Source organism: Limanda limanda, chromosome 8 (assembly GCF_963576545.1).
Source record: "Limanda limanda chromosome 8, fLimLim1.1, whole genome shotgun sequence".
In the NCBI taxonomy this organism is placed as follows: domain Eukaryota; kingdom Metazoa; phylum Chordata; class Actinopteri; order Pleuronectiformes; family Pleuronectidae; genus Limanda; species Limanda limanda.
Window position 1 is genome coordinate 22113277 of NC_083643.1, and position 22928 is coordinate 22136204.

At 40.9% G+C, this 22928-nt stretch overlaps 2 protein-coding genes across 3 annotated transcripts; both read left to right on the forward strand.

The window, feature by feature from the left end:
* The first annotated feature begins 3858 nt into the window (after window positions 1-3858).
* samm50 (SAMM50 sorting and assembly machinery component) lies at window positions 3859-11142 on the forward strand. Its single transcript, XM_061076147.1, has 15 exons — window positions 3859-4006; window positions 5209-5319; window positions 5425-5526; window positions 5638-5725; window positions 5923-6029; window positions 6181-6311; window positions 6589-6676; window positions 6778-6906; window positions 7110-7181; window positions 7260-7346; window positions 7632-7702; window positions 9673-9740; window positions 9833-9979; window positions 10177-10318; window positions 10980-11142. Exons 1-15 carry the CDS (start codon window positions 3986-3988, stop codon window positions 11023-11025), a joined length of 1410 nt encoding a protein of 469 aa, XP_060932130.1. The 5' UTR covers window positions 3859-3985; the 3' UTR covers window positions 11026-11142.
* Window positions 11143-12031: 889 nt separating this feature from the next.
* api5 (apoptosis inhibitor 5) lies at window positions 12032-21737 on the forward strand. 2 transcript variants are annotated; one of them, XM_061076007.1, is made up of 14 exons: window positions 12032-12311; window positions 13676-13837; window positions 14033-14126; window positions 14466-14531; window positions 15786-15937; window positions 16519-16725; window positions 17185-17289; window positions 17855-17944; window positions 18195-18376; window positions 18539-18632; window positions 18725-18781; window positions 19717-19796; window positions 19910-20052; window positions 21127-21737. In XM_061076007.1, exons 1-14 carry the CDS (start codon window positions 12240-12242, stop codon window positions 21201-21203), a joined length of 1581 nt encoding a protein of 526 aa, XP_060931990.1. In that variant the 5' UTR covers window positions 12032-12239; the 3' UTR covers window positions 21204-21737. The 2 variants fall into 2 exon arrangements, with proteins under 2 accessions (XP_060931990.1, XP_060931991.1); XM_061076008.1 differs by having other exon boundaries at window positions 19910-20016.
* Window positions 21738-22928: the final 1191 nt, after the last annotated feature.

Sequence of the window (22928 nt, forward strand, 5' to 3'; positions counted from 1 at the left end):
ATACAGCTCAAATGAGCTGTACATATAAAAGAACACTTCAAAGGACTCATTAAAACTGGACAGAGAAAGATTCTGCTGTTCGATCTGTTTGGATCTACTGAAGGATCCGGTGACTACTGGCTGTGGACACAGCTACTGTAAGAGCTGTATTAACACCCACTGGGACAAAGAGGAGAGAGGAAGCTACAGCTGTCCTCAGTGTAGACAGACCTTCACATCGAGGCCTGTCCTGGAGAAAAACACCACTTTAGCTGTTTCACTGGAGGAGCTGAAGAAGACTGGACTCCAAGCTGCTCCTGCTGATCACTGCTATGCTGGACCTGAAGATGTGGCCTGTGATGTCTGCACTGGTAGAAAACGGAAAGCTCTCAAGTCATGTTTGGTTTGTTTGGCCTCTTATTGTGATAAACACCTCGTGCCTCATCTTCAGTCAGCTGCATTTAAGAAGCACAAGCTGGTGGAGCCCTCGGAGAAGCTCCAGGGGAACATCTGCTCTCGTCACGAATAGGTGATGAAGATGTTCTGCCGCACTGATCAGCAGTGTATCTGTTATCTCTGCTCTTTGGAGGAACATAAAGACCACGACACAGTGTCAGCTGCAGCAGAAAGGACTGAGAGGCAGAGAGAGCTCGGGCTGAGGAGACAAACAATCCAGCAGAGAGTCCAGGACCCAGAGAAAGATGTGAAGCTGCTCTCCAACATAAGGAGGAGGCCGTCAATGGCTCTGCTGATAAAGCAGTGGAGGACAGTGAGGAGATCTTCACTGAGCTGATCCGTCTGCTGACGAAAAGATGTGATGTGGAGCAGCAGATCAGATCCCAGCAGGAAACTGAAGTGAGTCGAGTCAGAGAGCTTCAGGAGAGACTGGAGCAGGAGATCACTGACCTGAAGAGGAAAGACCATGAACTGAAGCAGCTCTCAGAGACAGAGGATCAGCACCAGTTTCTCCACAACTACCCCTCACTGTCACCACTCAGTGAATCTACACACTCATCCAGCATCAGAATCCGTCCTCTGAGTAACTTTGAGGACGTGACAGCAACTGTGTCACAGGTCAGAGGTCGACTACATGACATTCTGAGTGAGACAGAGACAAAGATTTTACAGATTGTGTCTCAAGTGGATGTTTTACTGCGACAACCAGAGCCAGAGACCAGAGCTGATTTCTTAAGATATTCACAGGAAATCACACTGGATCCGAACACAGCAAACAAATATCTGTTTTTATCTGAGGGAAACAGAAAAGTAACACGTATGAGAGAAGAGCAGTCTTATTCTAATCACCCACACAGATTCACTGTTTGGCCTCAGGTCCTGAGTAGAGAGAGTCTGACTGGACGTTGTTACTGGGAGGTTGAGATTGGGGGGGACACAGCTGGGTTCTGTAAACTCAAATAGACTTGGGTCAATAAAAGCAGTAGTTAAGATTCTGTGTGTAAATCTTTAACATCTTTTGTCTCCATGTTTGTTGATCAAAGTTCGTCGTGGTGACGTTTCTGTTCCGCACAGAGATCAGCTGTCAATCAAACACCAACCTCTCTCTCTCTTCACCAACCGCAACAGGCTTCAAACGTGCGGGTCGTCGGGCCCGCCAGTGCTACAACGTAGCCCTATTTAGATATAGTTTTCCTTAAAAAGAGCAGATCTCAAATACTTCAGACATGGCATGAGGTCTGCCAGACTTCTACCAACATACATATTAACATGGTGTTTGTTCAAAATGTCTTTTTTATGAATTATGCCTTCATTTATTTCCCAAATTATAGCAACAATTTTAATGTTTCCAAAAGTAATGTCCAGAATCCATGCAAAGTCCTCCAGTCCACTTTAAAAATATAATCCAATGATTGCAGATTGAGCAAATTATCTCCAATAATACAAATCACATTCCAAAAATATTGGTAATGTCCAAAAAAGAAGTAAATCCTTTGGTCCTCTGATCTCCTTACTGCTGCAGATTCTCTGAAGTCCTCTGTTTTAACTTGTTATTCTGCTCAACAGGATATATGACATCTTCTTCAGTACTTATTCTTTTACTCTCCTTTTGCCACTCAACCTCGTGTCTTCACTCTCTCTCTCTCTCTCACCTATCCATGATATGTTCATTTGTGTGAGTGCAGCACCAGTGCAACACTCCCAGCCTGCCCTAGTTGATTTAACATATCGTTCATCACTTTGTAATTATTTCAAAAATGATAATGATAAATGATAAATGTATTCTCTTGCGTAGCAGAATGATTTGGGATCTTCTCTGCCCAGGTCTACTGGTCACATACGATTTATGGGGTTACTGTTTATGTTGAATTTCACCTTGGATTCCAATGTCAATCAACCCACCCACTATTGTTACATTCATTTGAAAAGCCTGGATGTTCTTCATCACTTTGCTTGAGAATCCCAATGAAACCGTGTTATCTTCTCCTTCTTCCATCAGTGTAGGCTAAGGGTCCTATTAATTAGGTTTTTTCCTCTGTTTTGGCAGATATCCGTGGCTTTCTGCTAAAGTGCTGAGCTAATCTCGAGATCTGGGTCCAACAGGATGCCTTCCCATCTCCCCAACTCCTGTTTGTTGCTTCCCACTGTCCCTTTTTATTAGTCCTGATAGACGTTGATAGTGATAACTTTAATCCCTCGGCCTTGTGCTAGATCCTTTATGGCAACTCAGTACCTTGCTAGGACTCTCAGCTCCCTTTCTTCAGGCTGATACTTGTTCTCCACAGAGGAGTTCCAGAAGGTCACTATTCCTCCTCCTTCATTGCTCACTTTTTCCATCGCATCATTGTCCTCACGGCTGACTTCTGCCACTAGCCTGGTGGCAAGGCTTCTCAGTTCCAGTCTTACATCACACTCTAGTGGTCACATACGGTAAAAATTACTTTCACATTTCATGATGGAGGGATTGGTCAGTCTGTGGTGGAAGTGCACAAGGCAGAAAGCATTTTTTTAACAGAACTCAAATCTGAAAATCCAAACATTGAATGAGTTAAATAACTCCAGGGAAATTACAACAAACTAACACCATGGAAGCAAGCTGCCGTTAAACCCCAAAGAAGAAGAAGATATATCTTTTTGTAAAAATAGAAAATGTGTTCATACAAAAACAAAGACAATCATTCGTTCAGAAAAATAACCAGTACATAAAAGCTGTGTATATATATATATATAGCTATACAATGTGACCGTCTTCTGATAGTCAATAATTATTGAGTTACAGATATGAAGAACTGATATGTATCAAATAAGACAGAACTTATACATATATAAGATGATAGATAGATAGATAGATAGATAGATAGATAGATAGATAGATAGATAGATAGATAGATAGATAGATAGATAGATAGATAGATAGATAGATAGATAGATAGATAGATAGATAGATAGATAGATAGATAGATAGATAGATAGATAGATAGATAGATAGAAAGATAGATAGATAGATAGATAGATAGATAGATTCATAAATAAATATAATGAACCCATAAAACCTTATTATTCGTGTAAACTAAAGCAACTTAAATTATTTTACTAAAAGAATAAAAATGGAGGATGGTTTTAAGAATCATTCATTTTTGTGAATGGAGAAACGTTGCCAAACACAGTCACGTCACAACACAGTTAATCATTTTAGTTTGTCTACATCAGATCAAATGTTACATTATCTATAGAGAGGGAATCTGGAGAAGATGCGCTTTGTTTTGTCTTATCCATTGGTGAGGACCATATATCTATGGTGAGGACGAGGAGGAAGAGGAAGATCGTTCCTGTCTTCTTCTCGACCCTTCTCACGCACATGTTCATTTCGCAGCGTTGCTGTGTTGAACGCGCACCCGCGGAGGGCGTGGCCAAGGAAGTGAGATGGCCGCCTCCTCTTACTGGACTCCTTCGCCTCTCTCCGCTTCCATGTAGGTTGAGTTAGTTTGTCTCTGTCCACACCGAGAAGTTTGGTCGTCCCGTACCCGGTCAGTGTCCTGCGGAGCTCGGCATGGGCACCGTCCACGCCCGGGTAAGACACCGTGCAGCCGGCTGTGACTTTGACCTCTGGGTGTTGTGTTGTACGGTGCCTGTACAGACAGAAAGGCCACAGTGTGCTGGTTCCCTGCTCATGGTTCCATGCTCAGCTCCTGGTTTACTTCACACTGACACCGAAATACTTCGTGTGCTCTATACATGTGAGATACTAGTGCTGCCTCCATTCACTGCAGTGCTGCTGGGATGGGTCGTCTGGGATGAGCCCCAAAGCCATTCTATAGAAATAATACAAATACGTATTGCACAGCGTCTAAAAACATCTTGATTGTCATATCATTGTATCGATCCATTGAATGGTGGCTTTTGGGTTGAAGCTGTAAAAGGCTAGGCCATTATTCATAAGTTAATTTTAGTTGAATAACAGTCACATTTTGTGCTAATCCCAGTTTGTACATTAACTAAGGTGTCAAACAAATGTAGTGGTGTAAAAAGTGCAATGTCTCCACCTGGATCATAGTGAAGTTGAAGGATGAAGCAGCAATAAGTAGAAAGAAAGTATTGCGATATTGACGTCTTATATGGAGCTAGGTAAAGGTTATCCAGGTCAAAAATATACCTATAATATAGAGCTGAAGACATCAGTGGACTTCTCAGTTGCCATCTTGGACGTTACTTAATGTCTATACTAAATACTATTTTTAGATCAATAATCAAACGGAACTGAACAATGATTCATAGAACTGTGTACTTAAATCTTGAGTCATGTGAATGAAATTAGAAAAAGTTTTGTATAATTTTCCATCTAGTTTATACAATTTATATTAAAATAATATGAATTGGCTATACTCTTCTGTCCATGTTTATATATATTTTTCATTTATTTAGTCTTGGCCCATATTTAATCATACTTCTATTATTATTAATATTTGTATCTTACCTACATAACGTCTCCTATTTCCATATACTTGTATATGGAAATGATTGTGCCACCATACAAACATTTCTAAGATCTCAAGAAAAACGATCACAATTAATTTGTTCAATTATATTTTCTGTAAATTGTATCTCCTTGCAGTATGATGTTGTGTAGAGCTGAAACAAATAATTAAATTAATCGTCAAATGGATTGACAGGAATAAGAAGATGTCAGAAAAACGTGATGGAACATTTTCACTGTTAATGGCTTTATTATATACCAAAAGATTAATCAATTTGATTTATTATTTTGTGTTGCAGAGCCTGGACCCTCTGCCCATGAGAGGGCCAGAGTTTGGGGTTCAGGCAGACGACATCGAGGCTCCAGATATTGAACAGGAGCCCAAACAAGAAGTTCTTGAAAACAAGGATGTAAGATTTGTTTTGTACAACAGTAGTTACACAACTCCCTCACTAGGACTTTGATTTGGAGGTTTATGATACCCCTATTAATGTTCGTCCCTCTTGTTTTTTCAGGTTGTGGTTCAACAAGTGCACATAGATGGACTCGGAAGAACCAAGGAGGACCTGTTGACTTATGAAATCAAAGAAGTTTTCAGGGCAAAAAACTTGATTGATGTAGGTGCAAATGTAGACGGCAGTTCTAAAAAATGGTTGTTTGTGTTTTGTTTGTTTGTGCACGTGAATAGCAGTTAATGGAATTAACAAATTGTTCACTTTGTGGTCCAGGTGATGCGAAGGTCTCATGAAGCCCGACAGAAGCTTCTGCGTCTTGGTATCTTCCGAAAAGTCGAAGTGGTTATTGACACATCACGAGGTACTGTCAGTCATGGCACAGTCTTATGGTTTAAATAGGTACTTTCCAAATACATGTACGAGTTGTAATCATTAATCTCCTGTGTCGGACAATAATAATTATATGTTACATACATCACCACATGAGATTTCTGTCTCATTGTTTTAAACTAACCCTGACTTAGATTTGTTATTGTCTCTACTTTCTCTTGCCTTTAGGTGAGGACGCTCTTCCGAATGGCCTTGACGTGACCTTCGAGGTCACGGAGCTGAGACGAATGACGGGCAGCTACAACACGATGGTCGGAAACAATGAAGGAAGCATGGTGAGTGCTACAATGCATGGTGTCAGCATCTACTTTCTGAGAGGCCACACAGTTCTGGATCCAATCATGGTGTTGCGTTGGCCTTTTTTCAAGGTCAGTTTTAAGGTTTTTGTTTTTGCCTTGACACAAATCTCACCCATTGTAATTACAGGTACTGGGCCTGAAGTTACCTAATGTATTTGGCCGTGCAGAGAAACTGACCTTCCAGTTCTCTTATGGCACCAAAGAGACGTCCTACGGCCTGTCCTTGTTCAAACCTCAACCAGGACACTTTGAACGCAAGTAAGATATGAACAGCACATGAAATATAATTGTTAGGTTATTGTGAAGGTGTAATATGAATGCCTGTCTATAATATCGGTGGGAAGGGTTATTCCTTTGCTGAGGCTGAGGTTGGTCATGAGCCACATGTGGTGACGCTGCTGCTGCTTTAGCTCTAGATGAGGGCAGTTTGGAGTCTAACTGAGCAGTTAATGCAGTAACTATAGATGGATTTGGTTTATAATCAAAAAGGAATCCTTGTACGGTATTGAACTTTCTTTTCATTGTTCATTTTCAGTATCTCAATCAACATGTACAAAGTAACTGGTCAGTTTCCATGGAGTTCACTGAGGGAGACGGATCGAGGCGTCTCTGCAGAAATCAGTGTAAATACTTATATCTATGTGTTTTGTTTTTTCACATAAAAAATGTGTTTATTATTACAGCTCATTTACTTATGAACGTGTTACCAATGTCTCACACACAGTTCCCCGTGTGGAAGACCAGCCAGACACTAAAGTGGGAGGGAGTTTGGAGAGAGCTGGGCTGTCTGGCTCGCACTGCCTCGTTTGCTATTCGGGAGGAGAGTGGCCATTCCCTCAAATCCTCACTCTCGGTATTCCTCCTATTTCACCTTGTATTTTTTTCAAATGTTGGATTTAAAATGTTGATGGAGTTTCATGTGGTTACATACAAAACCTGTTACTCAGCAGAGCTTTGAATTTGTTTTTTGCAACAATTTGGAGTTATATTTTGTGGGGTGGATTTGATTTATGTTTGATATTGGCATTTGGCAATATTTGTCATTTTGTTTTTCAGCATTCTATGGTCATTGACAGCAGAAATTCCTCCATCCTTCCCAGGAAAGGGGGCCTGTTGAAGATCCATCAGGTTGGTTTTTCACCACAAAGTCAGAGATTTCTATGTGACATACTAAAACCATATAATGTTAATGTTGTGGTTGTGTAGGAACTTGCTGGTTTCACTGGGGGAGATGCTAGTTTCCTGAAGGAGGACTTTGAGATCCAGCTCAACAAAACACTCTTCTGGGACTCGGTGAGATTCAGCATTTTACATTTCTGCCATTTAGCAAATTATCTAATTTTGAGTACAAACTAGAAGTTATCGACATTTTACATAGATTGTGTCTAATGATTAATTGCTAAGTAAAAAATGTAAGTACTATGCCCACTCTTTTCTGAAGCATTAAATAAACATCCTATAGGGGAAAATTCTAAAAACATTTAGTCTAGCTCTTTAGCCAGGCAACATTTATTATGTCTAAATAGACAACAATTTGAGGAACTCAGCTTAACTAGACACTTTGACTTTCTCCTCCAGGTCCTCTCGGCCTCATTGTGGGGCGGTCTGCTCCTACCCATTGGTGAGAGGCCAACAAGCATCGCCGACAGGTAACCACAAATACAGTGCAGCCGCCTACTGCAATTATCAGCTAGACCAGGGTTTTTAAAGTGTTAAACTGTGGCCTTCTCCTCAGATCAAATTTAAACAATGTGAGTACAATTTTAAAGCTTCCATTCGTCTTCATTTTCTGCAAATTGGCATCCAGTCATGATATCCTCAAAAAGAAAGTCCCACTGAAACTGCTTTTGGACATGCACTCAACTCTCCTGAAATTATCTGGAGGCGCTGTATGTAGTGCTGCTCGATTATGGAAAAAATCATAATCACGATTATTTTGGACAAAAACAAAATCGCGATTATTCAAACGATTATTAATATGTGCCCTATTTTTTTTTTTTTTTTTTAATTGACTAACCGGAAGTACCAGTCACTTCCGGCTCCGGTAAACACAGATTACGGCTGCGTGTGTTATTCCTCCGTGAAACCATGCAGGATATCGGTGCCCGTTTATTCAAACCCTTAATGATGGCATCATTAACACTCTCCATAAAAACACTGTAACTGAGAACTTTGAAATTTCCTCTCATTATTAAATGTCCCCATCTGCCCCCCCAGTACAAGCACACAGAGAGAGAGAGAAAGAGAGGGGGGGGGGGGCTATGAGGACCATCATCATTTACCCCCAAACCCCGACATTGAACGGGTTCCATACAACAAAAAGGGGAGAATCGCGAGCTGACCCCCGCGGGTCCGGTGTGAACAGCCGGGCGGCTGCGCGCTGGAGAGTGGACGCTGCGCGGCCGCTACACTGTGTGCTGCTGCTCCTCGGATTCGAAGAGTAGATCAGACGGAGCTGTCCTCCCTCTGCCATTTTCCACTCGCGCTGTTTTTTAAATACCGCTGGTCCCCACGCACACAACTGGCCTCCTTCACTTCACAGCAGCTTGAGAGTGAGTGCCAGTCACCGGGGCCGCGCTGAATGCTTTAGGGGAGGGACTGAATTGCGAATGCGCGTCTCTTTCAAAAAAAATGCCAAATAATCGTTTAACTCGATTATAGTAGTTTGGAGATCGTTTGATCCAATAATCGTAATCACGATTAAATTTCGATTAATTGAGCAGCCCTAGCTGTATGTGAGGATGCAAATGTCCAAATCAGTTTCTCCGGACAGTCTCCTGCCTACTCACTAGCATTGATGACATTTCTAACACACTGGTGATGGCAAACTGAAAGAAACAAAAATAATAGAAATCTCTCACTTAGGAGACGCTGAAGAAGTTGTCAACATGGAGAGACAAAGATATTCGAGAGCTTTTGGTGATGAGAACTGACCCCGGTGTCGATGTGCTGTTAACAAAAACAGTTGATTTCTGTGGCATTATGTCATGCGTCCTGAATGCTTTACCAAGATGCTAACCCTCACCTGAACATGTCAGACACATTACCAATGTTGTGAATGCGTCTGACCTGGACAACCTCCTGCTGTGTCCTTTATATGGGAAAAACATAGGTCCGGAGCAATATGTGGATTGCATGTCTGAGAACAGATTGAGTCTAAAAATACCTGTATATATGTATTGTGTTTTGTTCAGATTTGACCAATGAGTCACAGGAACAGTACAGAACAGGAACTCGTATGCAAAGTGGAGCAATCGCATTCTGTAGATACTATAATTGTCTCAATGAGCCACTGCTCGTGATGCTGCAGACTGTCTTGGTATCGGTCTGGCAAACTACAATGACTAACTTCCTGTTATTTGCAGATTACCAGCATGCATCTGATCCTTTCACTTTACACCTATTGTAGCCTGATGTGTCTTCCTTCATTGCCGTTCTTTAACTCTCCTGTACCCCCCCTCCAGGGGAAGCCGCCTCATAGTTTGATAACCTTTGATCTAGGCCCATTTTGTCATTAAACTGAATTGAAAAAATAAATAAGTATCTATTTAGTTTATTTTTGTATTCACATAAACTTCATATCTGTATAATGTATGTGTGTCTTTTCTCATCCTTATAGGTTCTATCTCGGTGGCCCCACCAGTATAAGGGGGTTCAGCATGTACAGCATGGGCCCACAGAGCGAAGGTGAGATACAGGCTTGGCCGAGTTGCTTGGTAACAAGACTAAAGTGTGATGGGAAATTTAAAGCTTGTGTGCTGGTATTACTGGGATGGCAGGTGACTACCTTGGAGGAGAGGGCTACTGGGCTGGAGGTCTCCACCTCTACACCCCTCTACCCTTCAGACCGGGCCGGGGCGGATTTGGTGACCTCTTCAGAACACACTTCTTCCTCAATGCCGGAAACCTTTGTAATCTCAACTATGGTGAGAATTTAAAGCAGGATGAGCACCAATGACAGTTAATGACAGTTAAAACTTCATGTTTTATGGAACAGATCTTGACATTAATGTGTGGATATTATCAGTAAGGACTAAGGATTGTGACAATTTAAAATTTTTTCTTGTTCAAGGTTGGAATTTGGACTTTGTTGGGCCTCAGTTATATGTTTGTTTTTACTCAGGTGAGGGTCCATATGCACATTTGAAGAAACTGGCTGAATGCCTCCGTTGGTCATATGGAGTGGGCCTTGTGCTGCGTTTGGGGAACATTGCCAGGCTGGAGCTGAATTACTGCATTCCCATGGGAGTCCAGAGTGGAGACAGGTAGGGTTGGTTAGGTTAGCTCTGGTGATAGTTTAAAGTTCTCCTGTTAAATTCAAGGCACAGCAAGTATAGCTGAAGCCCAATAGCTCCCTTACAAACCCTCATTGAACTAGAATGGCACTCAGCATTATCCATTAATTATTCTCCGACAAATCAAGGAAAATCATGCAATGTTAAAGAAAATCCTGGATCTGGATCTTCACAAATATTTAATTGGTTCTTCCTTGTGTCATACGCTCACCCTCCACAAAATAGTTTGTGTAGTTTTTGCACAATCCTGCAAACAAACAAATACTTGCAGACGAATAAAATAATTACCTTTGAGGTAACAGTGAATTGTCCTCATTGAGAGCAATAACAGCCCAAATAATCAGGCTGACATTGTATGCAATGGTGGTCTCTTCATTTCATTCAGTGGAACTGAAACCACTGTTTACATTTTAAATCTACTCAAGGGTTTATCAAGACAAAAAGATTCATGAAGCAAATCTTTTAAATCCCACAAAAGCCTTTTATGTGTAATCATGTCGATGTATGATAACTTCCCACAGACATTATAAGAGCATTCCTTCATTGTTCATGCATCCTTGACATGCACTCAAGGCAATGAGATTTTATGTTTTGCTTGAAACTGATCTCTTACTTTATCCTCTCTTTGCAGGATATGTGATGGAGTCCAGTTTGGAGCAGGCATCAGATTCCTGTGAAACCACATTTGTTGTATCTGGAGCTACTTATGCTAGAAACATTTTTTGGAAGGAGAAATTGCTTGTACAGAACTGTTGTTGCAACTCATTTGCTCAGTAAAATTGTTTGCACTGACAGTCCTCATTGATGCATCTTTTCTTAACACGTTACTCCTAGTCCGCATCACATTGCTGGGTAGAGCTTACTATATGTCAAGTAAATTTCAAGACTGCCTCCAGTGTTTCTCTGCCACAGAACGGACAAATGGTTATCAATGATAATGATACATTCTTAAAGGGATAGTTATCTGAAAAATTAAAATTCACTCGTTATCCACTCGCCACTATGCTGATGGAGAAGTGGATGAAGTGTTTGAGTCCACAAAAAACTTTGAGTCTCAGGGGTAAAACAGTAAAAAATTATAAATAAATTATGATAAAGTAAAAAAAAAAGTCACATGATCCACCTCAAAATCTGATGGGTTCTCTCATGACCTGTATCACATGCTTCTGCCAAGTTTTGGAAGAAGTTTTGGTTTGTGCACTTGTCGGAGGTAGTGCACAAAGGAAATAAGAGTGGAGGTGTCTTTCAAGCTAGTTCACTATATATATATATATATATATAGTATTTTTAAAATGTAAATGTTAAATCAAACATTTGTTTCCTATTTATAATTTTTTAAGATGTTTGCTTGATTAAAAACACCACAGCAAATTCCTTGTATGTGTAAACCCGATTGCTTCTGGTCTATTTAAAAGAAGATAGTGGGTTCTTATCATTTTAGTTTCAGTTTCTACAAACTTGACACAAAAAAAGACGGAGAGAGAAGTTATGAATGAACTGAGTTCGCACTGATGGAGATAACAAAACGTCTCATGAAACTATAAAGGTTTGCATGTTCTTTGAGGACACCATGAGTGGAGTTCCTGCGCATCACTACTGCGCAGACTAGTGTCACGTGTGCAGAGTTGCTGACGCGGTTCGCTTAACCCACGCATGCGCTGCTCCTTTGTTCCGTAGCATATTAGCTGGAGAGCATTGTCAGAGCAGCGACGGAGGACGGAGTCCATTCACAATCTTCTACCGACCTCACAGCCCGTCCCCTCTCCGGAGAACACGTGCCCTCGGTAAAACGCCGTCGGGTGTGTTGCAGTCGCCCGGAAGCGGAGAGAAAGTGACCCGCGGTTTGCTTGGCGGTCTGATCTGTGAGAGGCAGCCCCCCGGACGCACGCTGATGGCGGTCACCATTGAGGATCTCTACCGGAGCTACGGGGTCCTGGCCGATGCTAAGGACAACCTCAGTCAGGTAAACGGACGCGTACATGTTCCCGTTCGAGCGCTGGTTTAAACCCAGCCGAGGGGGAGCGGTGCTGCTCGGCTTCTCTCATGGCTCTGCTATCTTCGTTGAATTACATAACACTGTTGTGTGCGTGCTAAGCTACAAGAAGCTAACGTAGTGACCGGGCAAACGTTAACAGCTTCGCCATAGCGACCCCAAAGGCGGGGGCTGCTCACCCGACCCGCGGTTCTCTGTATTTGACTCAACGTGACGGTTTCCTGCAGATCGATGGGGATGAGTTCACTGTTTTTGTATGTTCATTTTATAATATGTACATTTAAATGGAATTAACTATGGGTTTTTTGCCCATCTTTCTTGATCACACAAGGAATGAATGGTTTGCTGCGTAGGCTACTCTAATGAATATTTACGTTTTTATTGCTTTAGATGATTTGAGACTCATGTCTAGAGGAGAAAGTTTCTTAAATAACAGTGTGAGAAGGAACAGGCGACTCTTATATTTAGTCTCCTGCGTTAATCTAAATTTAGTTTCAACTATAGCTATGTATACATATTTAAATGGTTCTATATTTCTCTGGATGTTTGTAGCTTTTTTATCTATATTTTTAATCTTACCAACTGACTGCACCAGGCAAAGCCAAGATAACTTATTATTTCATAGCATCGATAACTTGTTTATTTCTGCGTATGACAATAAATCGTCTGAAATAGTGTCTAGTTTTAAACTTTACTAATAAGGGGGGCACCCCTGTCCCAAACCTGTATACGTTTGTTTGATGGGTCTTCTAGCCAATCAGGTTACATGAGGTTTATGATATACCCTTTTATAAACAATGGACATGTTTTATGGTAATCTGCAGCTCAGTGTGGTATTTCTATGATGTTGTAACAACATCATTTTTCTCATTAATGAGAGGTTAAATAGGAATTGTCAAAATCAATGCAGCAAATCATGGGGATTACTATGTTGTATGTGTAGTGTTGCAAAAAAAACAACTTTTAATTCCAGATTGGTTAAAATGCCTGATTGGGGTCTATTCTCTAAGTTTAATCGAGGCTGACCCTGATGAGTTTTTAAGCCCCCCCACTTCACTGTATTGACCATGCAAATCCCCAAGTTTCTGCTTAACCTGATGATCGGTTAACACCCAGGCACCTTCAAAGTAACACCCACCGTGGATCTGCCTTTAAGGCTGCGATTCCACAGAGTGCAGCAACACCATGATCTTTAGAGCACAGTAACTTTCAGTTGAACCTCCTAATATAACATGGTATGAATCCTGGACTGAAACTATAATCATTGCTTAATATTGCACATGTTAATGAGTGTACTCTTTTTTTTTTTTTTTTTTTTTCTTTTTCTTTTGCAGCACAAAGATGCTTACCAAGTAATCGTGGATGGTGTAAAGGGCGGCCCAAAGGAGAAACGCCTGGCAGCACAGTTTATTCCCAAGTTCTTCAGCAGCTTTCCGGAACTCGCTGATGCAGCCATAAATGCTCAGCTTGATCTTTGTGAGGATGAAGATGTCTCGGTAAGTATTATAGGATACAGATGTGGTCGGGTACATAATATATTCGGTGTAGGATGCAGAGACTGTCTTGTCCCTCAAAGCCTCTTGAGATAAAGCTTCAGGTTTTATGTGCTCCTAAGTTGATGTGGGGTTTCCTCTCTTTGGCTCAATAAAATTGCATTTATATTTTATTATAACATCCGTCCATCTGTTCAGATTCGACGACAGGCCATCAAGGAGCTCCCACGGTTTGCAACTGGCGAGAACATCCTCAGAGTTGCAGATATTCTCACCCAGCTCCTTCAGACAGGTAATGATCGCTCAAGATAAACTCTTTGGGACTGGAACCAATGATTCATTTTGTTAATGATTTATCTGAATATTATTTTCAAATTAAATAAGTCTATACTTTTCCCCCAAGTGTATATCAAATTACATTTTCAGTCGTCATAGTTTCCTGGATACGTTAAGAATGGATGGTTGGATAACTTAATGTGTCCAACATAAACATTTTACGCATCATGTCTAAAGGTGCAAATGTGAAGCTCAATCGTAAATTGTTGTGAACTGATTTTGGATCATTCTAATAGGATTTACACTTCAGTTTTTTTATCAACTGCTGACCCTTCTATAATTTTTGTGATTTTAGATGACACAGCCGAATTCAACCAAGTGAATGTAGCACTTGTGTCTATCTTCAAGGTAGATGCTAAGGGTAAGTGCTGCTCCCTCCTTTTGTTGATCTGAATAATGCTCTTGTATGATTGTATCTTATTCAACCCAGTTCAGAGCTGTGGTGAAAAAGGTCTTTCTTATGCCTCTCACCGGGGTACTAATTCCACCTTGAGATTAGGGCTGGGCGATATGGGAAAAAATGTTATCACGATATGTTTTTCCATATTGAGCGATCTCGATTCTTAACACGATATGTAGTTTTTGATCAGTTTCCTGAAGCCGTCCCTCTCCACTGAGCTCAGGGGCATCATATCTGTAGCTAAGCAATAAGTAATAGCGCTCGTTATATTTTTTCCCCGCTTCGATTGTTTTCATATGGGGCAATGGCTGCAAAACACGACTGGATGGACTGTTGTTTTGCTAACATAGCGATGCTAACGTTAGTGATGCTAACAGGAGACGTAGTGGTCTTGCCTGTCTCTTGGTTTGGTGTCACGCAAACTTGAGCCCACAGAGTCAAACTCTCTGTGTAATCACTGGGATGGTGCCGTCTCAGGTGATTGAAAAGGTTTGTGGTGTTTCCCGTCCTGGCTGGTACCGACCGCCGGCTTCGTCTGCTCCTCGTCCTTTTAGCCGTATCCAAACCACGTCCACACAACTGACGTCGCGTTACGCTTTTTTTCGACAATGTCTTCGGTTCCGGGTGATGTAGTGATGTCGCTCTCACATTCGGCATGATTTACGCTGTCCCCGACTTCAGTTTCACTCATTTTTTCTCCTTTTTCCAACTTCGTTCTCTCTTGTTCTCTCTCTCGCAACTGCAGCAGCTCTCACGATGGGAAGTGGGTGTGTCGTGTCCTGCCTGCAGCCAGCAGACTCAGACACTGTTGTTGCGCTTACTTTTGCCACGTGAGATCGAATACATGTCACGAGGAGATAATCGAAATCGATCAAAATTTTATCGCGATCCCGAATCGGGATCGAAAAATCGCCAAGCCCTACTTGAGATCCTGTTGTACTTGTTGAGAAGACGTGTATCTAAACTGTATCATTTTGTTGGGGGCTGTCTTTTGCCATCTGTATTTAACAATATATGTGGGGCCTCTTTAGTTTAGTTTTATTACCTGCCATTCTGCACTTATACCTGAGTGAATTGCCTTGTGAACCGACTCATCATTATTCTTCCATCACAGCCAATAGATCTGAAGAAGTTGATTACATTCTTTTTTAATCATCTCTCATCAGTGTATAAGCATTCTTTTAATCCTGTCTACTCCTGTGTTTTGTGGTCCAGGTACTCTCGGAGGCCTCTTCTCACAGATCCTTCAGGGAGAGGACATAGTGCGGGAAAGGGCAATCAAGTTTCTGTCAGCCAAACTGAAGACCCTGACAGAGGAAGTCATGACAAAGGAGGTGGAGGATTACGTCTTTGCAGAAACAAAGAAGGTTGGTAATTAGTCCAAAAGTGATTTGTGGTCTTTATTGTGTCAGTCTGAATGTAGTTCAGGTCATTAACATCCAACTACATCACACCGTATGATGGACTGGAGTCAGGATGTGTTGAGACTGCCTCTGGTCAAAGAGTGATTTGGCTGTGGCTGTTAATGCTACTGACTTTTTTCTCTTTTGAAATGTGCATTTGTTTTTTAATGAGAAATTGTGCTGTGAATGCGTGGGCACATAAGTCTAATAAATCAATCTATCATCAGACATGAGTTATTGTTTTAAAAGAGCCGTACCTCGAACTTTCCTCCTTATGCGCTCTGTCATCTTAGCAATGTAAATTGTTTCAATATAGTAAACATACACCACACTGCGCTGTGTCATACCATTCTATTAACTGGCCTGTATTCATTTTTCACAAAAGAGTCTTACCTGTTATCTTGACTTAAACTCTGCTGCCTTATCTCTTGCCTTGTGAAAATGTGATAAAAGTGATGCAGCATCTGGTGGATGTTTGTCTGTGAAAACAAAACGAAATTCACGTTGATAAAGAGCTTCTTGTCCCTTATTCGCTGTCTGCTCAGGTGTTGGAGGATGTGACAGGAGAGGAGTTTGTGCTGCTGATGCGTGTGGTGTCCGGCCTTCGGGTGCTGCAGACGGTGCACGGCCGGCAGCAGCTGGTGGAGTTGGTGGTAGAGCAGGCTTTCCTCGAGCAGGCTCTCAACCCGACCGACCCTGATACTGTTGACCGCCTGCTGCAGTGCACACGCCAGGCCCTGCCCCTGTTCTCCGTGAGTAGAAACCATACTCCTCAAACAAGTTCACGTGTCAAACAATGTCTTCACTTTTAACAGATGTTGTGCCTGTCTTTTAGCAGAGGCACATTTAAATTCTATACCTGTTTGGAAATGGGAGTGACAAATATTTTTAGTTACGATAATTTTACATTAGTTATTAAAATAAACCTGTTTGGAAATGGGAGTGACAAATATTTTTAGTTACGATAATTTTAAATTAGTTAGTAAAATAAACGTTTTATAAAGTATGTTGACGGGACGTGTAAACTACTGCTGATTGTCTATAGAAATTAGGGTTGGAGACTTTAAAAACTCAAACTGTGTTTGATAGAATTCTACCTAGCTTTACTTACAAATTTGCAAATTCCCCTGTAATGCACAATAAATGCAACCACATTCTATTACATGAATCATTGTAGTGTGAATTAATCTAAGTTTTCTCCTGTCTTGTAGAAAAATGTCCATTCCACACGCTTTGTAACCTACTTCTGTGAACACGTGCTGCCCAACCTCAGCTCCCTGACGAGTCCTGTGGCTGAGCTGGACATTCAGTTGGAGGTGAGCTCTTCCTTCTAACCTTATGTTTTTTGCAAGATGTCTCCTGGAATGACACGTTTTGCCTCTACTGGCTAATTCCATCTCAGTGCTGCAGAGTATTTCTGGACTATAATTTGTACATTTCGTGTTGTGGAATAGTCAAGCAGATTCTATTTATAAAGCCGAATATCTCAACCACAAATTTACCCAATGTCTGTTTCTAAACATTTTTGGGTAATTACCCGGCCTAAAAGAGATCTCTAATCTCTTTATGGCTGGGTAAAGAGCAATCAGTGTTGCTTTTTACAACAAGTGTGGCCATTAGACAAAAAAACTGTAATTGTTAAGTCTGGGACAGTACTATTTCTGATTGGGCTGACAAATGTGTCGACTGGTGTGAGGTTGATACTCCTAATGTCTGACATTTGGTGAGTGGTTGTAGTCGTAGTAAACAAAGTCAGCGTGGCAGCCACCTGTCAGAGGTGTCCGCCAACTGCATGTTGTTAATGGGTCATTAGTCTGCACCGCGCAACCCCTTTTCTCATTAGCAATGCATATTACTGTGTGTGTGTGTGTGTGTGTGTAGGTACTGAAGCTGCTCGCTGAGATGAGTCCGTTTTGCGGAGACATGGAAAAGCTGGAGGCCAACCTCAACATGCTGTTTACCAAGCTGCTGGTGAGAACAGACTGTCCTGTTGCAGGGGAAATGCACTTGAAAATCAAAATGCACATAAGCTGTTTCCCCCTAGATTCTGAGATTAAAGTTTTCTTTGAATTTTTACAATGTCAGTCTTGTTCAACTCAGATTAGGGTTAAACTATTAAATCTATTGCTTTATCTGTAAAAATAAAAAAAAATATCAAAGGTTTTTTTTTTGTGTGAAAATCTTCCAGTTGTGTTTTTTTAAGCATTCTCTGCTCTTGTAGGAGTTCATGCCTATGCCACCAGAAGAAGTGGAGAATGGAGACAACTCGACAAGCGAGGAACCCAAACTGCAGTTCAGCTACGTTGAGTGCCTCCTCTTTGGCTTCCACCAGCTTGGCAAGAAGCTGCCAGACTTCCTCCTCGACAAAGTTGATGCGGAGCGTCTCAAAGACTTCAAGATCAGGTGAAGAAGTGACACACAAATATCATCTCCCACATTACAGTAAACTAAATAATGGGCTCCTACATAAGTTAAATGTTCAATTGTTACACGCTCATTGGTTGACTCACTGGATCTAAAAGTAACAACTTTTTCTTTAAGTTGACTGTCCTTTTTAATCCACAGATTACAGTACTTTGCCAGAGGCCTGCAGGTTTACATCAGGCAGTTACGAGTCGCACTGCAGGGCAAGACAGGAGATGCTCTAAAGACAGACGAGGTATTCACAACTGCACGTTTATATTTGATAGGTCTGCTTATGAAAAAACTGGAAAATATTTGAAATCTGACTTATCTTCTGTGTGTTATCAGAACAAAATCAAAGTGGTGGCCCTGAAGATCACAAACAACATCAATATCCTCATCAAGGTAATGAAATGTTTTTTTGTGATTGATTTCTTGTTTATAAAAGGAGGGGGTGCACCATGCTGGGGATACAAGGCAGACCAAGTGTAATTCCAGAGTTTTTTTTACAACCACACCCACCTTTTCCTTTTGTTTTCTCCCATAAACCGCCGCCCCTTACCTTTAGCATATCATGACAGACCAAGCAAAGTGTGAAGTAATATAAAAACACAAAAAAACGGATATAAAAACAATGGAAACATTGACCACCAATACAACCTCCCTGTTTCTCAACCTCATGTCCTGATACCAAATAATCCCTCTTCAAGTAAGTAAGAAAGGAAGTGAATTAAATCACGGCGAAAGGAAACCGAGATACTGGACTCACACAGATGCACTGTGTTAGCGCTTGGCGGTGGGCGTGCTCGGGGCATGGGGCTGGCGCAATTGTTATAATGACCACACTCGCGATTTCATGTTTGAGACACAACATAGCCGGTTTGTCCACTAGCTGCCACTGCGTCCTCTTTTGCATTTATTTTTTGCATTTATTTCGTTGGCTAATGCATGCAGTTGGGTGTTTGTTTGAATATGATTGGATTGGCTGGGGACAGCTTCTGGCGTACACAGCATGAGCAACGCAACAGAACAATATATCAACTCATCTAATTCAAAGTGAACGAGTAGTGTTATGGTTGAAGCCCCCAATGCATACATGTGAATACTGTGCCAATCTCACATTTATTAAAAAGCACTACTTTTCTAAACGGTGAGGGCATGGTGCTGCCTTTAGCCCCTTCATCTGAAAAGGTGTTTCTTATACGTTTACTTCATTTATGTTTATAGAGAAACAAAATAAGTATTTATTGTATGGGCTGTAACAGACTACACAGCTCCCATTCTTCTGACCTCTTTGTGTTCAAGGGGTGGACTGTCTTTGAACTTGATTGTATTTGCAGGATCTCTTCCACAACCCTCCATCGTACAAGAGCACAGTCACTCTATCCTGGAAACCTGTCCAGAAGGCGGAGGCAGTAGCGTAAGTCTGCTCCCACTTCTACAATTTTGCTGTCAGAGACCATTCATGCAGCTGTGTCTCTCTGTTGCCCCAAAAGATCTTCACTGACTATGTTTTTTTCAATTTTTTTTTAGACCGAAGCGTCCGTCAGCTGAGGAGATGGGGTCTGGAGGCAGCGAAAAAAAGCAGATCTCTCCTCTGCCCCGGAGGGATGCTCGGCAAATCTACAACCCCCCCAGCGGCAAGTACAGCGCCTCCATTGGCAATTTTAGCAATGGTGAGAATAACTTGGTGGCACTTTATGCAACATTTTTGTGCTGTTAATATTCATCTATAATTTGGCTCAAAGTGTTCACCTCACACCCAAAAGGTTTCTTCAGTTCTGTTGAAGTCTACTCCTGAAAATGTTTCTGTAGTGTTTAAAGCACACACCCTCTGCAGGTTTAAAGGTGCATCTGTTTATTAGTGGAGAATGGCAGCTGTTATCAGCTTGGATACTGTTTCAAAATCACACAACCTAACTTGGCATGCAGATTTGGTCAAATGAGTCACCTATGGAACTGAAATTGTATCTGCCTTAGAGCCTTATTCACTGTGATTTTCACTGGTGATTTCTCTTTTTAATATAGGCCCCAGAGAAATGGTTCCTAAATCATTTTGAATCTTCTAAAAAGGTCCATATTTAACGGAGTATGTTATCCTCATAAGAACATTACATTATGAGTGATTTTAATAGTTGAGGTTGAATTGCAAAAAAGTTGAGAGATATTTACTTATCTGAAGTCAGCTCTTCCTTACAATGTTGTGGAGGGCAGTTAGTGATCAGTGGTCAGGCACAGATAAAATACCATTGCTTGCTTTGTTGATAGACTCTACACCACTGGAGAGTGTGTTCCAGGAAATACAACATGTTTAAACTGTTTATCCTACAAGTTAACTCCATTTGTTGCAAAACTACATTTGAATGTTTCAGTGGTTAAGAAGCAGTGTGAACACCGTCTCCTTCAAAAAGGTCAAACTTTGTAAGCACATATCTCTCTAAATTATGATCTGAGTCAATAAAAAAATATTTCTCATCTGAACATATCACCATGCTGATTATCAATATGATATGTGACAGTGTGGCTCAAGCGTGTGATGATTTGACCTGGAATGACCCACCAGTTAGACAGATTCTTGTAGCAGAGCGTCATACTTGAGTCATGAAAGTTATTGTACGACTCAAAGCTCTTGTATTTAACTTTTTCTTCAGAGGTGAAACACTTTGCCATCTTCGACTCTTTCTGTAAAAAGAATGAAAACTTTGAAGCTGGAGAATTCTTCTAATTGTTTTTTTTCTTGTTGACTGTAGAGCGAGGCGGCTTCAGGGGCGGACGAGGACGAGGCTTCGGAACCAGAGGCAACAGGAGCCGTGGCCGAACTTACTGAGATGCACTCACAGAATTCACATTGCTCATTGAACTGCATCACATCAGGATCTTCTCCGCACCAAGATGGATTGTGTCACCTAATCATCTGTTTTTTAACTGGTCTCCACGTCGGTCACCTTCAAACTCGCATATACAAATAATTTTCCACAGGGGGGGTTTAGTTTCCGATTTTCATAACATATAACAGGGTCAGACTTTTCTACCTGTCATTTCATGATTTGTTTCCTGTATTCCTCTTTACCCAGGCATTAGTTTAAATGAACTACATGGTATTTTTCCTTCATTTTTTAAAGACGTGTCTTTTGTGGAACAAAAGACAGCCATGTTGTAACTGATACATATTTTTGTCAGATTATTGTAGGAAAACATGAAAATCCTCTTGTTTTGCGACATGTTGATGAATGCATTTCTTTCTGCCCTTTTATTTAATCTTGTTTTTACTTTTTATTATTAGAGAATAAGTTGAATTGGCTTATGTTACTTTGTATGAATCGATGATCTTGTTTCATTGGATTTTTATCATAAACTTGTATGGAATGAAGAGCTTTGTCCTTGTTTTATGTTGAAGTTTTCAGTCACTTAGGTGCAAACCTCCATCAAACCTTAAGCTCACACTTTGTCTTCTCATTATCAATTTGATAGCTCATAACCTTATATTTATAATACAATATATATTTGCCTGATTCAGTTACAGTTTAACACTCACAAGTCAACCCTTTACCCTAAAATTGACATGCTGACTTTTATTACATGTTTAATAACGTTTATATAGATCTATCTAAACCTATGGCCTGAATTAAATGATCTTAACTTCAAGTTCAAAATGTAAATTTCATTTTTTTACACATATTCTGTTCTCCTGGGTGTGTTTTTTTTATTTATGCAGTTATTGGATATGGAATTTGTAAGAGGTGCTATGTTTACCTACCAAGTCTTATCCCAAGGATTTAAAGATTTTTATTCGTCACATGAAGAGATACAAGGTAAAACATGCAGTGAAATGTGGGACGAGTTTCTGCATACCACAGCACTCTTCAATGAAAACACAGTAAGTAGATAAAGATTATTAAAAATAAATAATTGTCCAAGAAAAGGAATAGTCTGCACTAAATGGTTTGTTTTTTATCTGCCTAAAATGGCCAATTTTTACCCAAACTAATGACCATATTTGTTTACCGAACCTGAAACTGGCTTGGTTCTGATAATTCTGAACTATACGCACAGAAGAAAAGAACAAGTTCAGTTGCATCCGAAGAGGTTCAGAGCTAGTTCGAATGAAGGCGGGTAAGACACTGATCCACCTCGGTGGGAGCTACAGGTCTGCATGCGAGGACACGTGTTTGTGTAGGTGGAGGCTGAGGAGGGGAAGGGGGCTTAAACTTTCTGAATCGACAGTGTTACTGGTTTGCAGAGAACTGATTGGGTTTTAACTACCTGACCCCTGGAGCCTCTAAACATCAACATCAACATTATAACGAGTTGAACAAATATGAGCTGTACATAATGATGGGCTTTTGTTCAGGTTGTAGTGATAAATAAACCCAAACTTATTTTAGTGTCAACTGAAGCAACTTTTACATCAAATTCTGTGAATATAATTGGACAACATTTTCTGTCTGTTAAGCGCCACATCACCATCCATAGTTTTGGCTCCTGTCTTGGCAGAGTTTCCCCTCTAGAGGGCGATCCAGACCAGGGTTTCTCCCTGGTGAAGCAGCCGGGT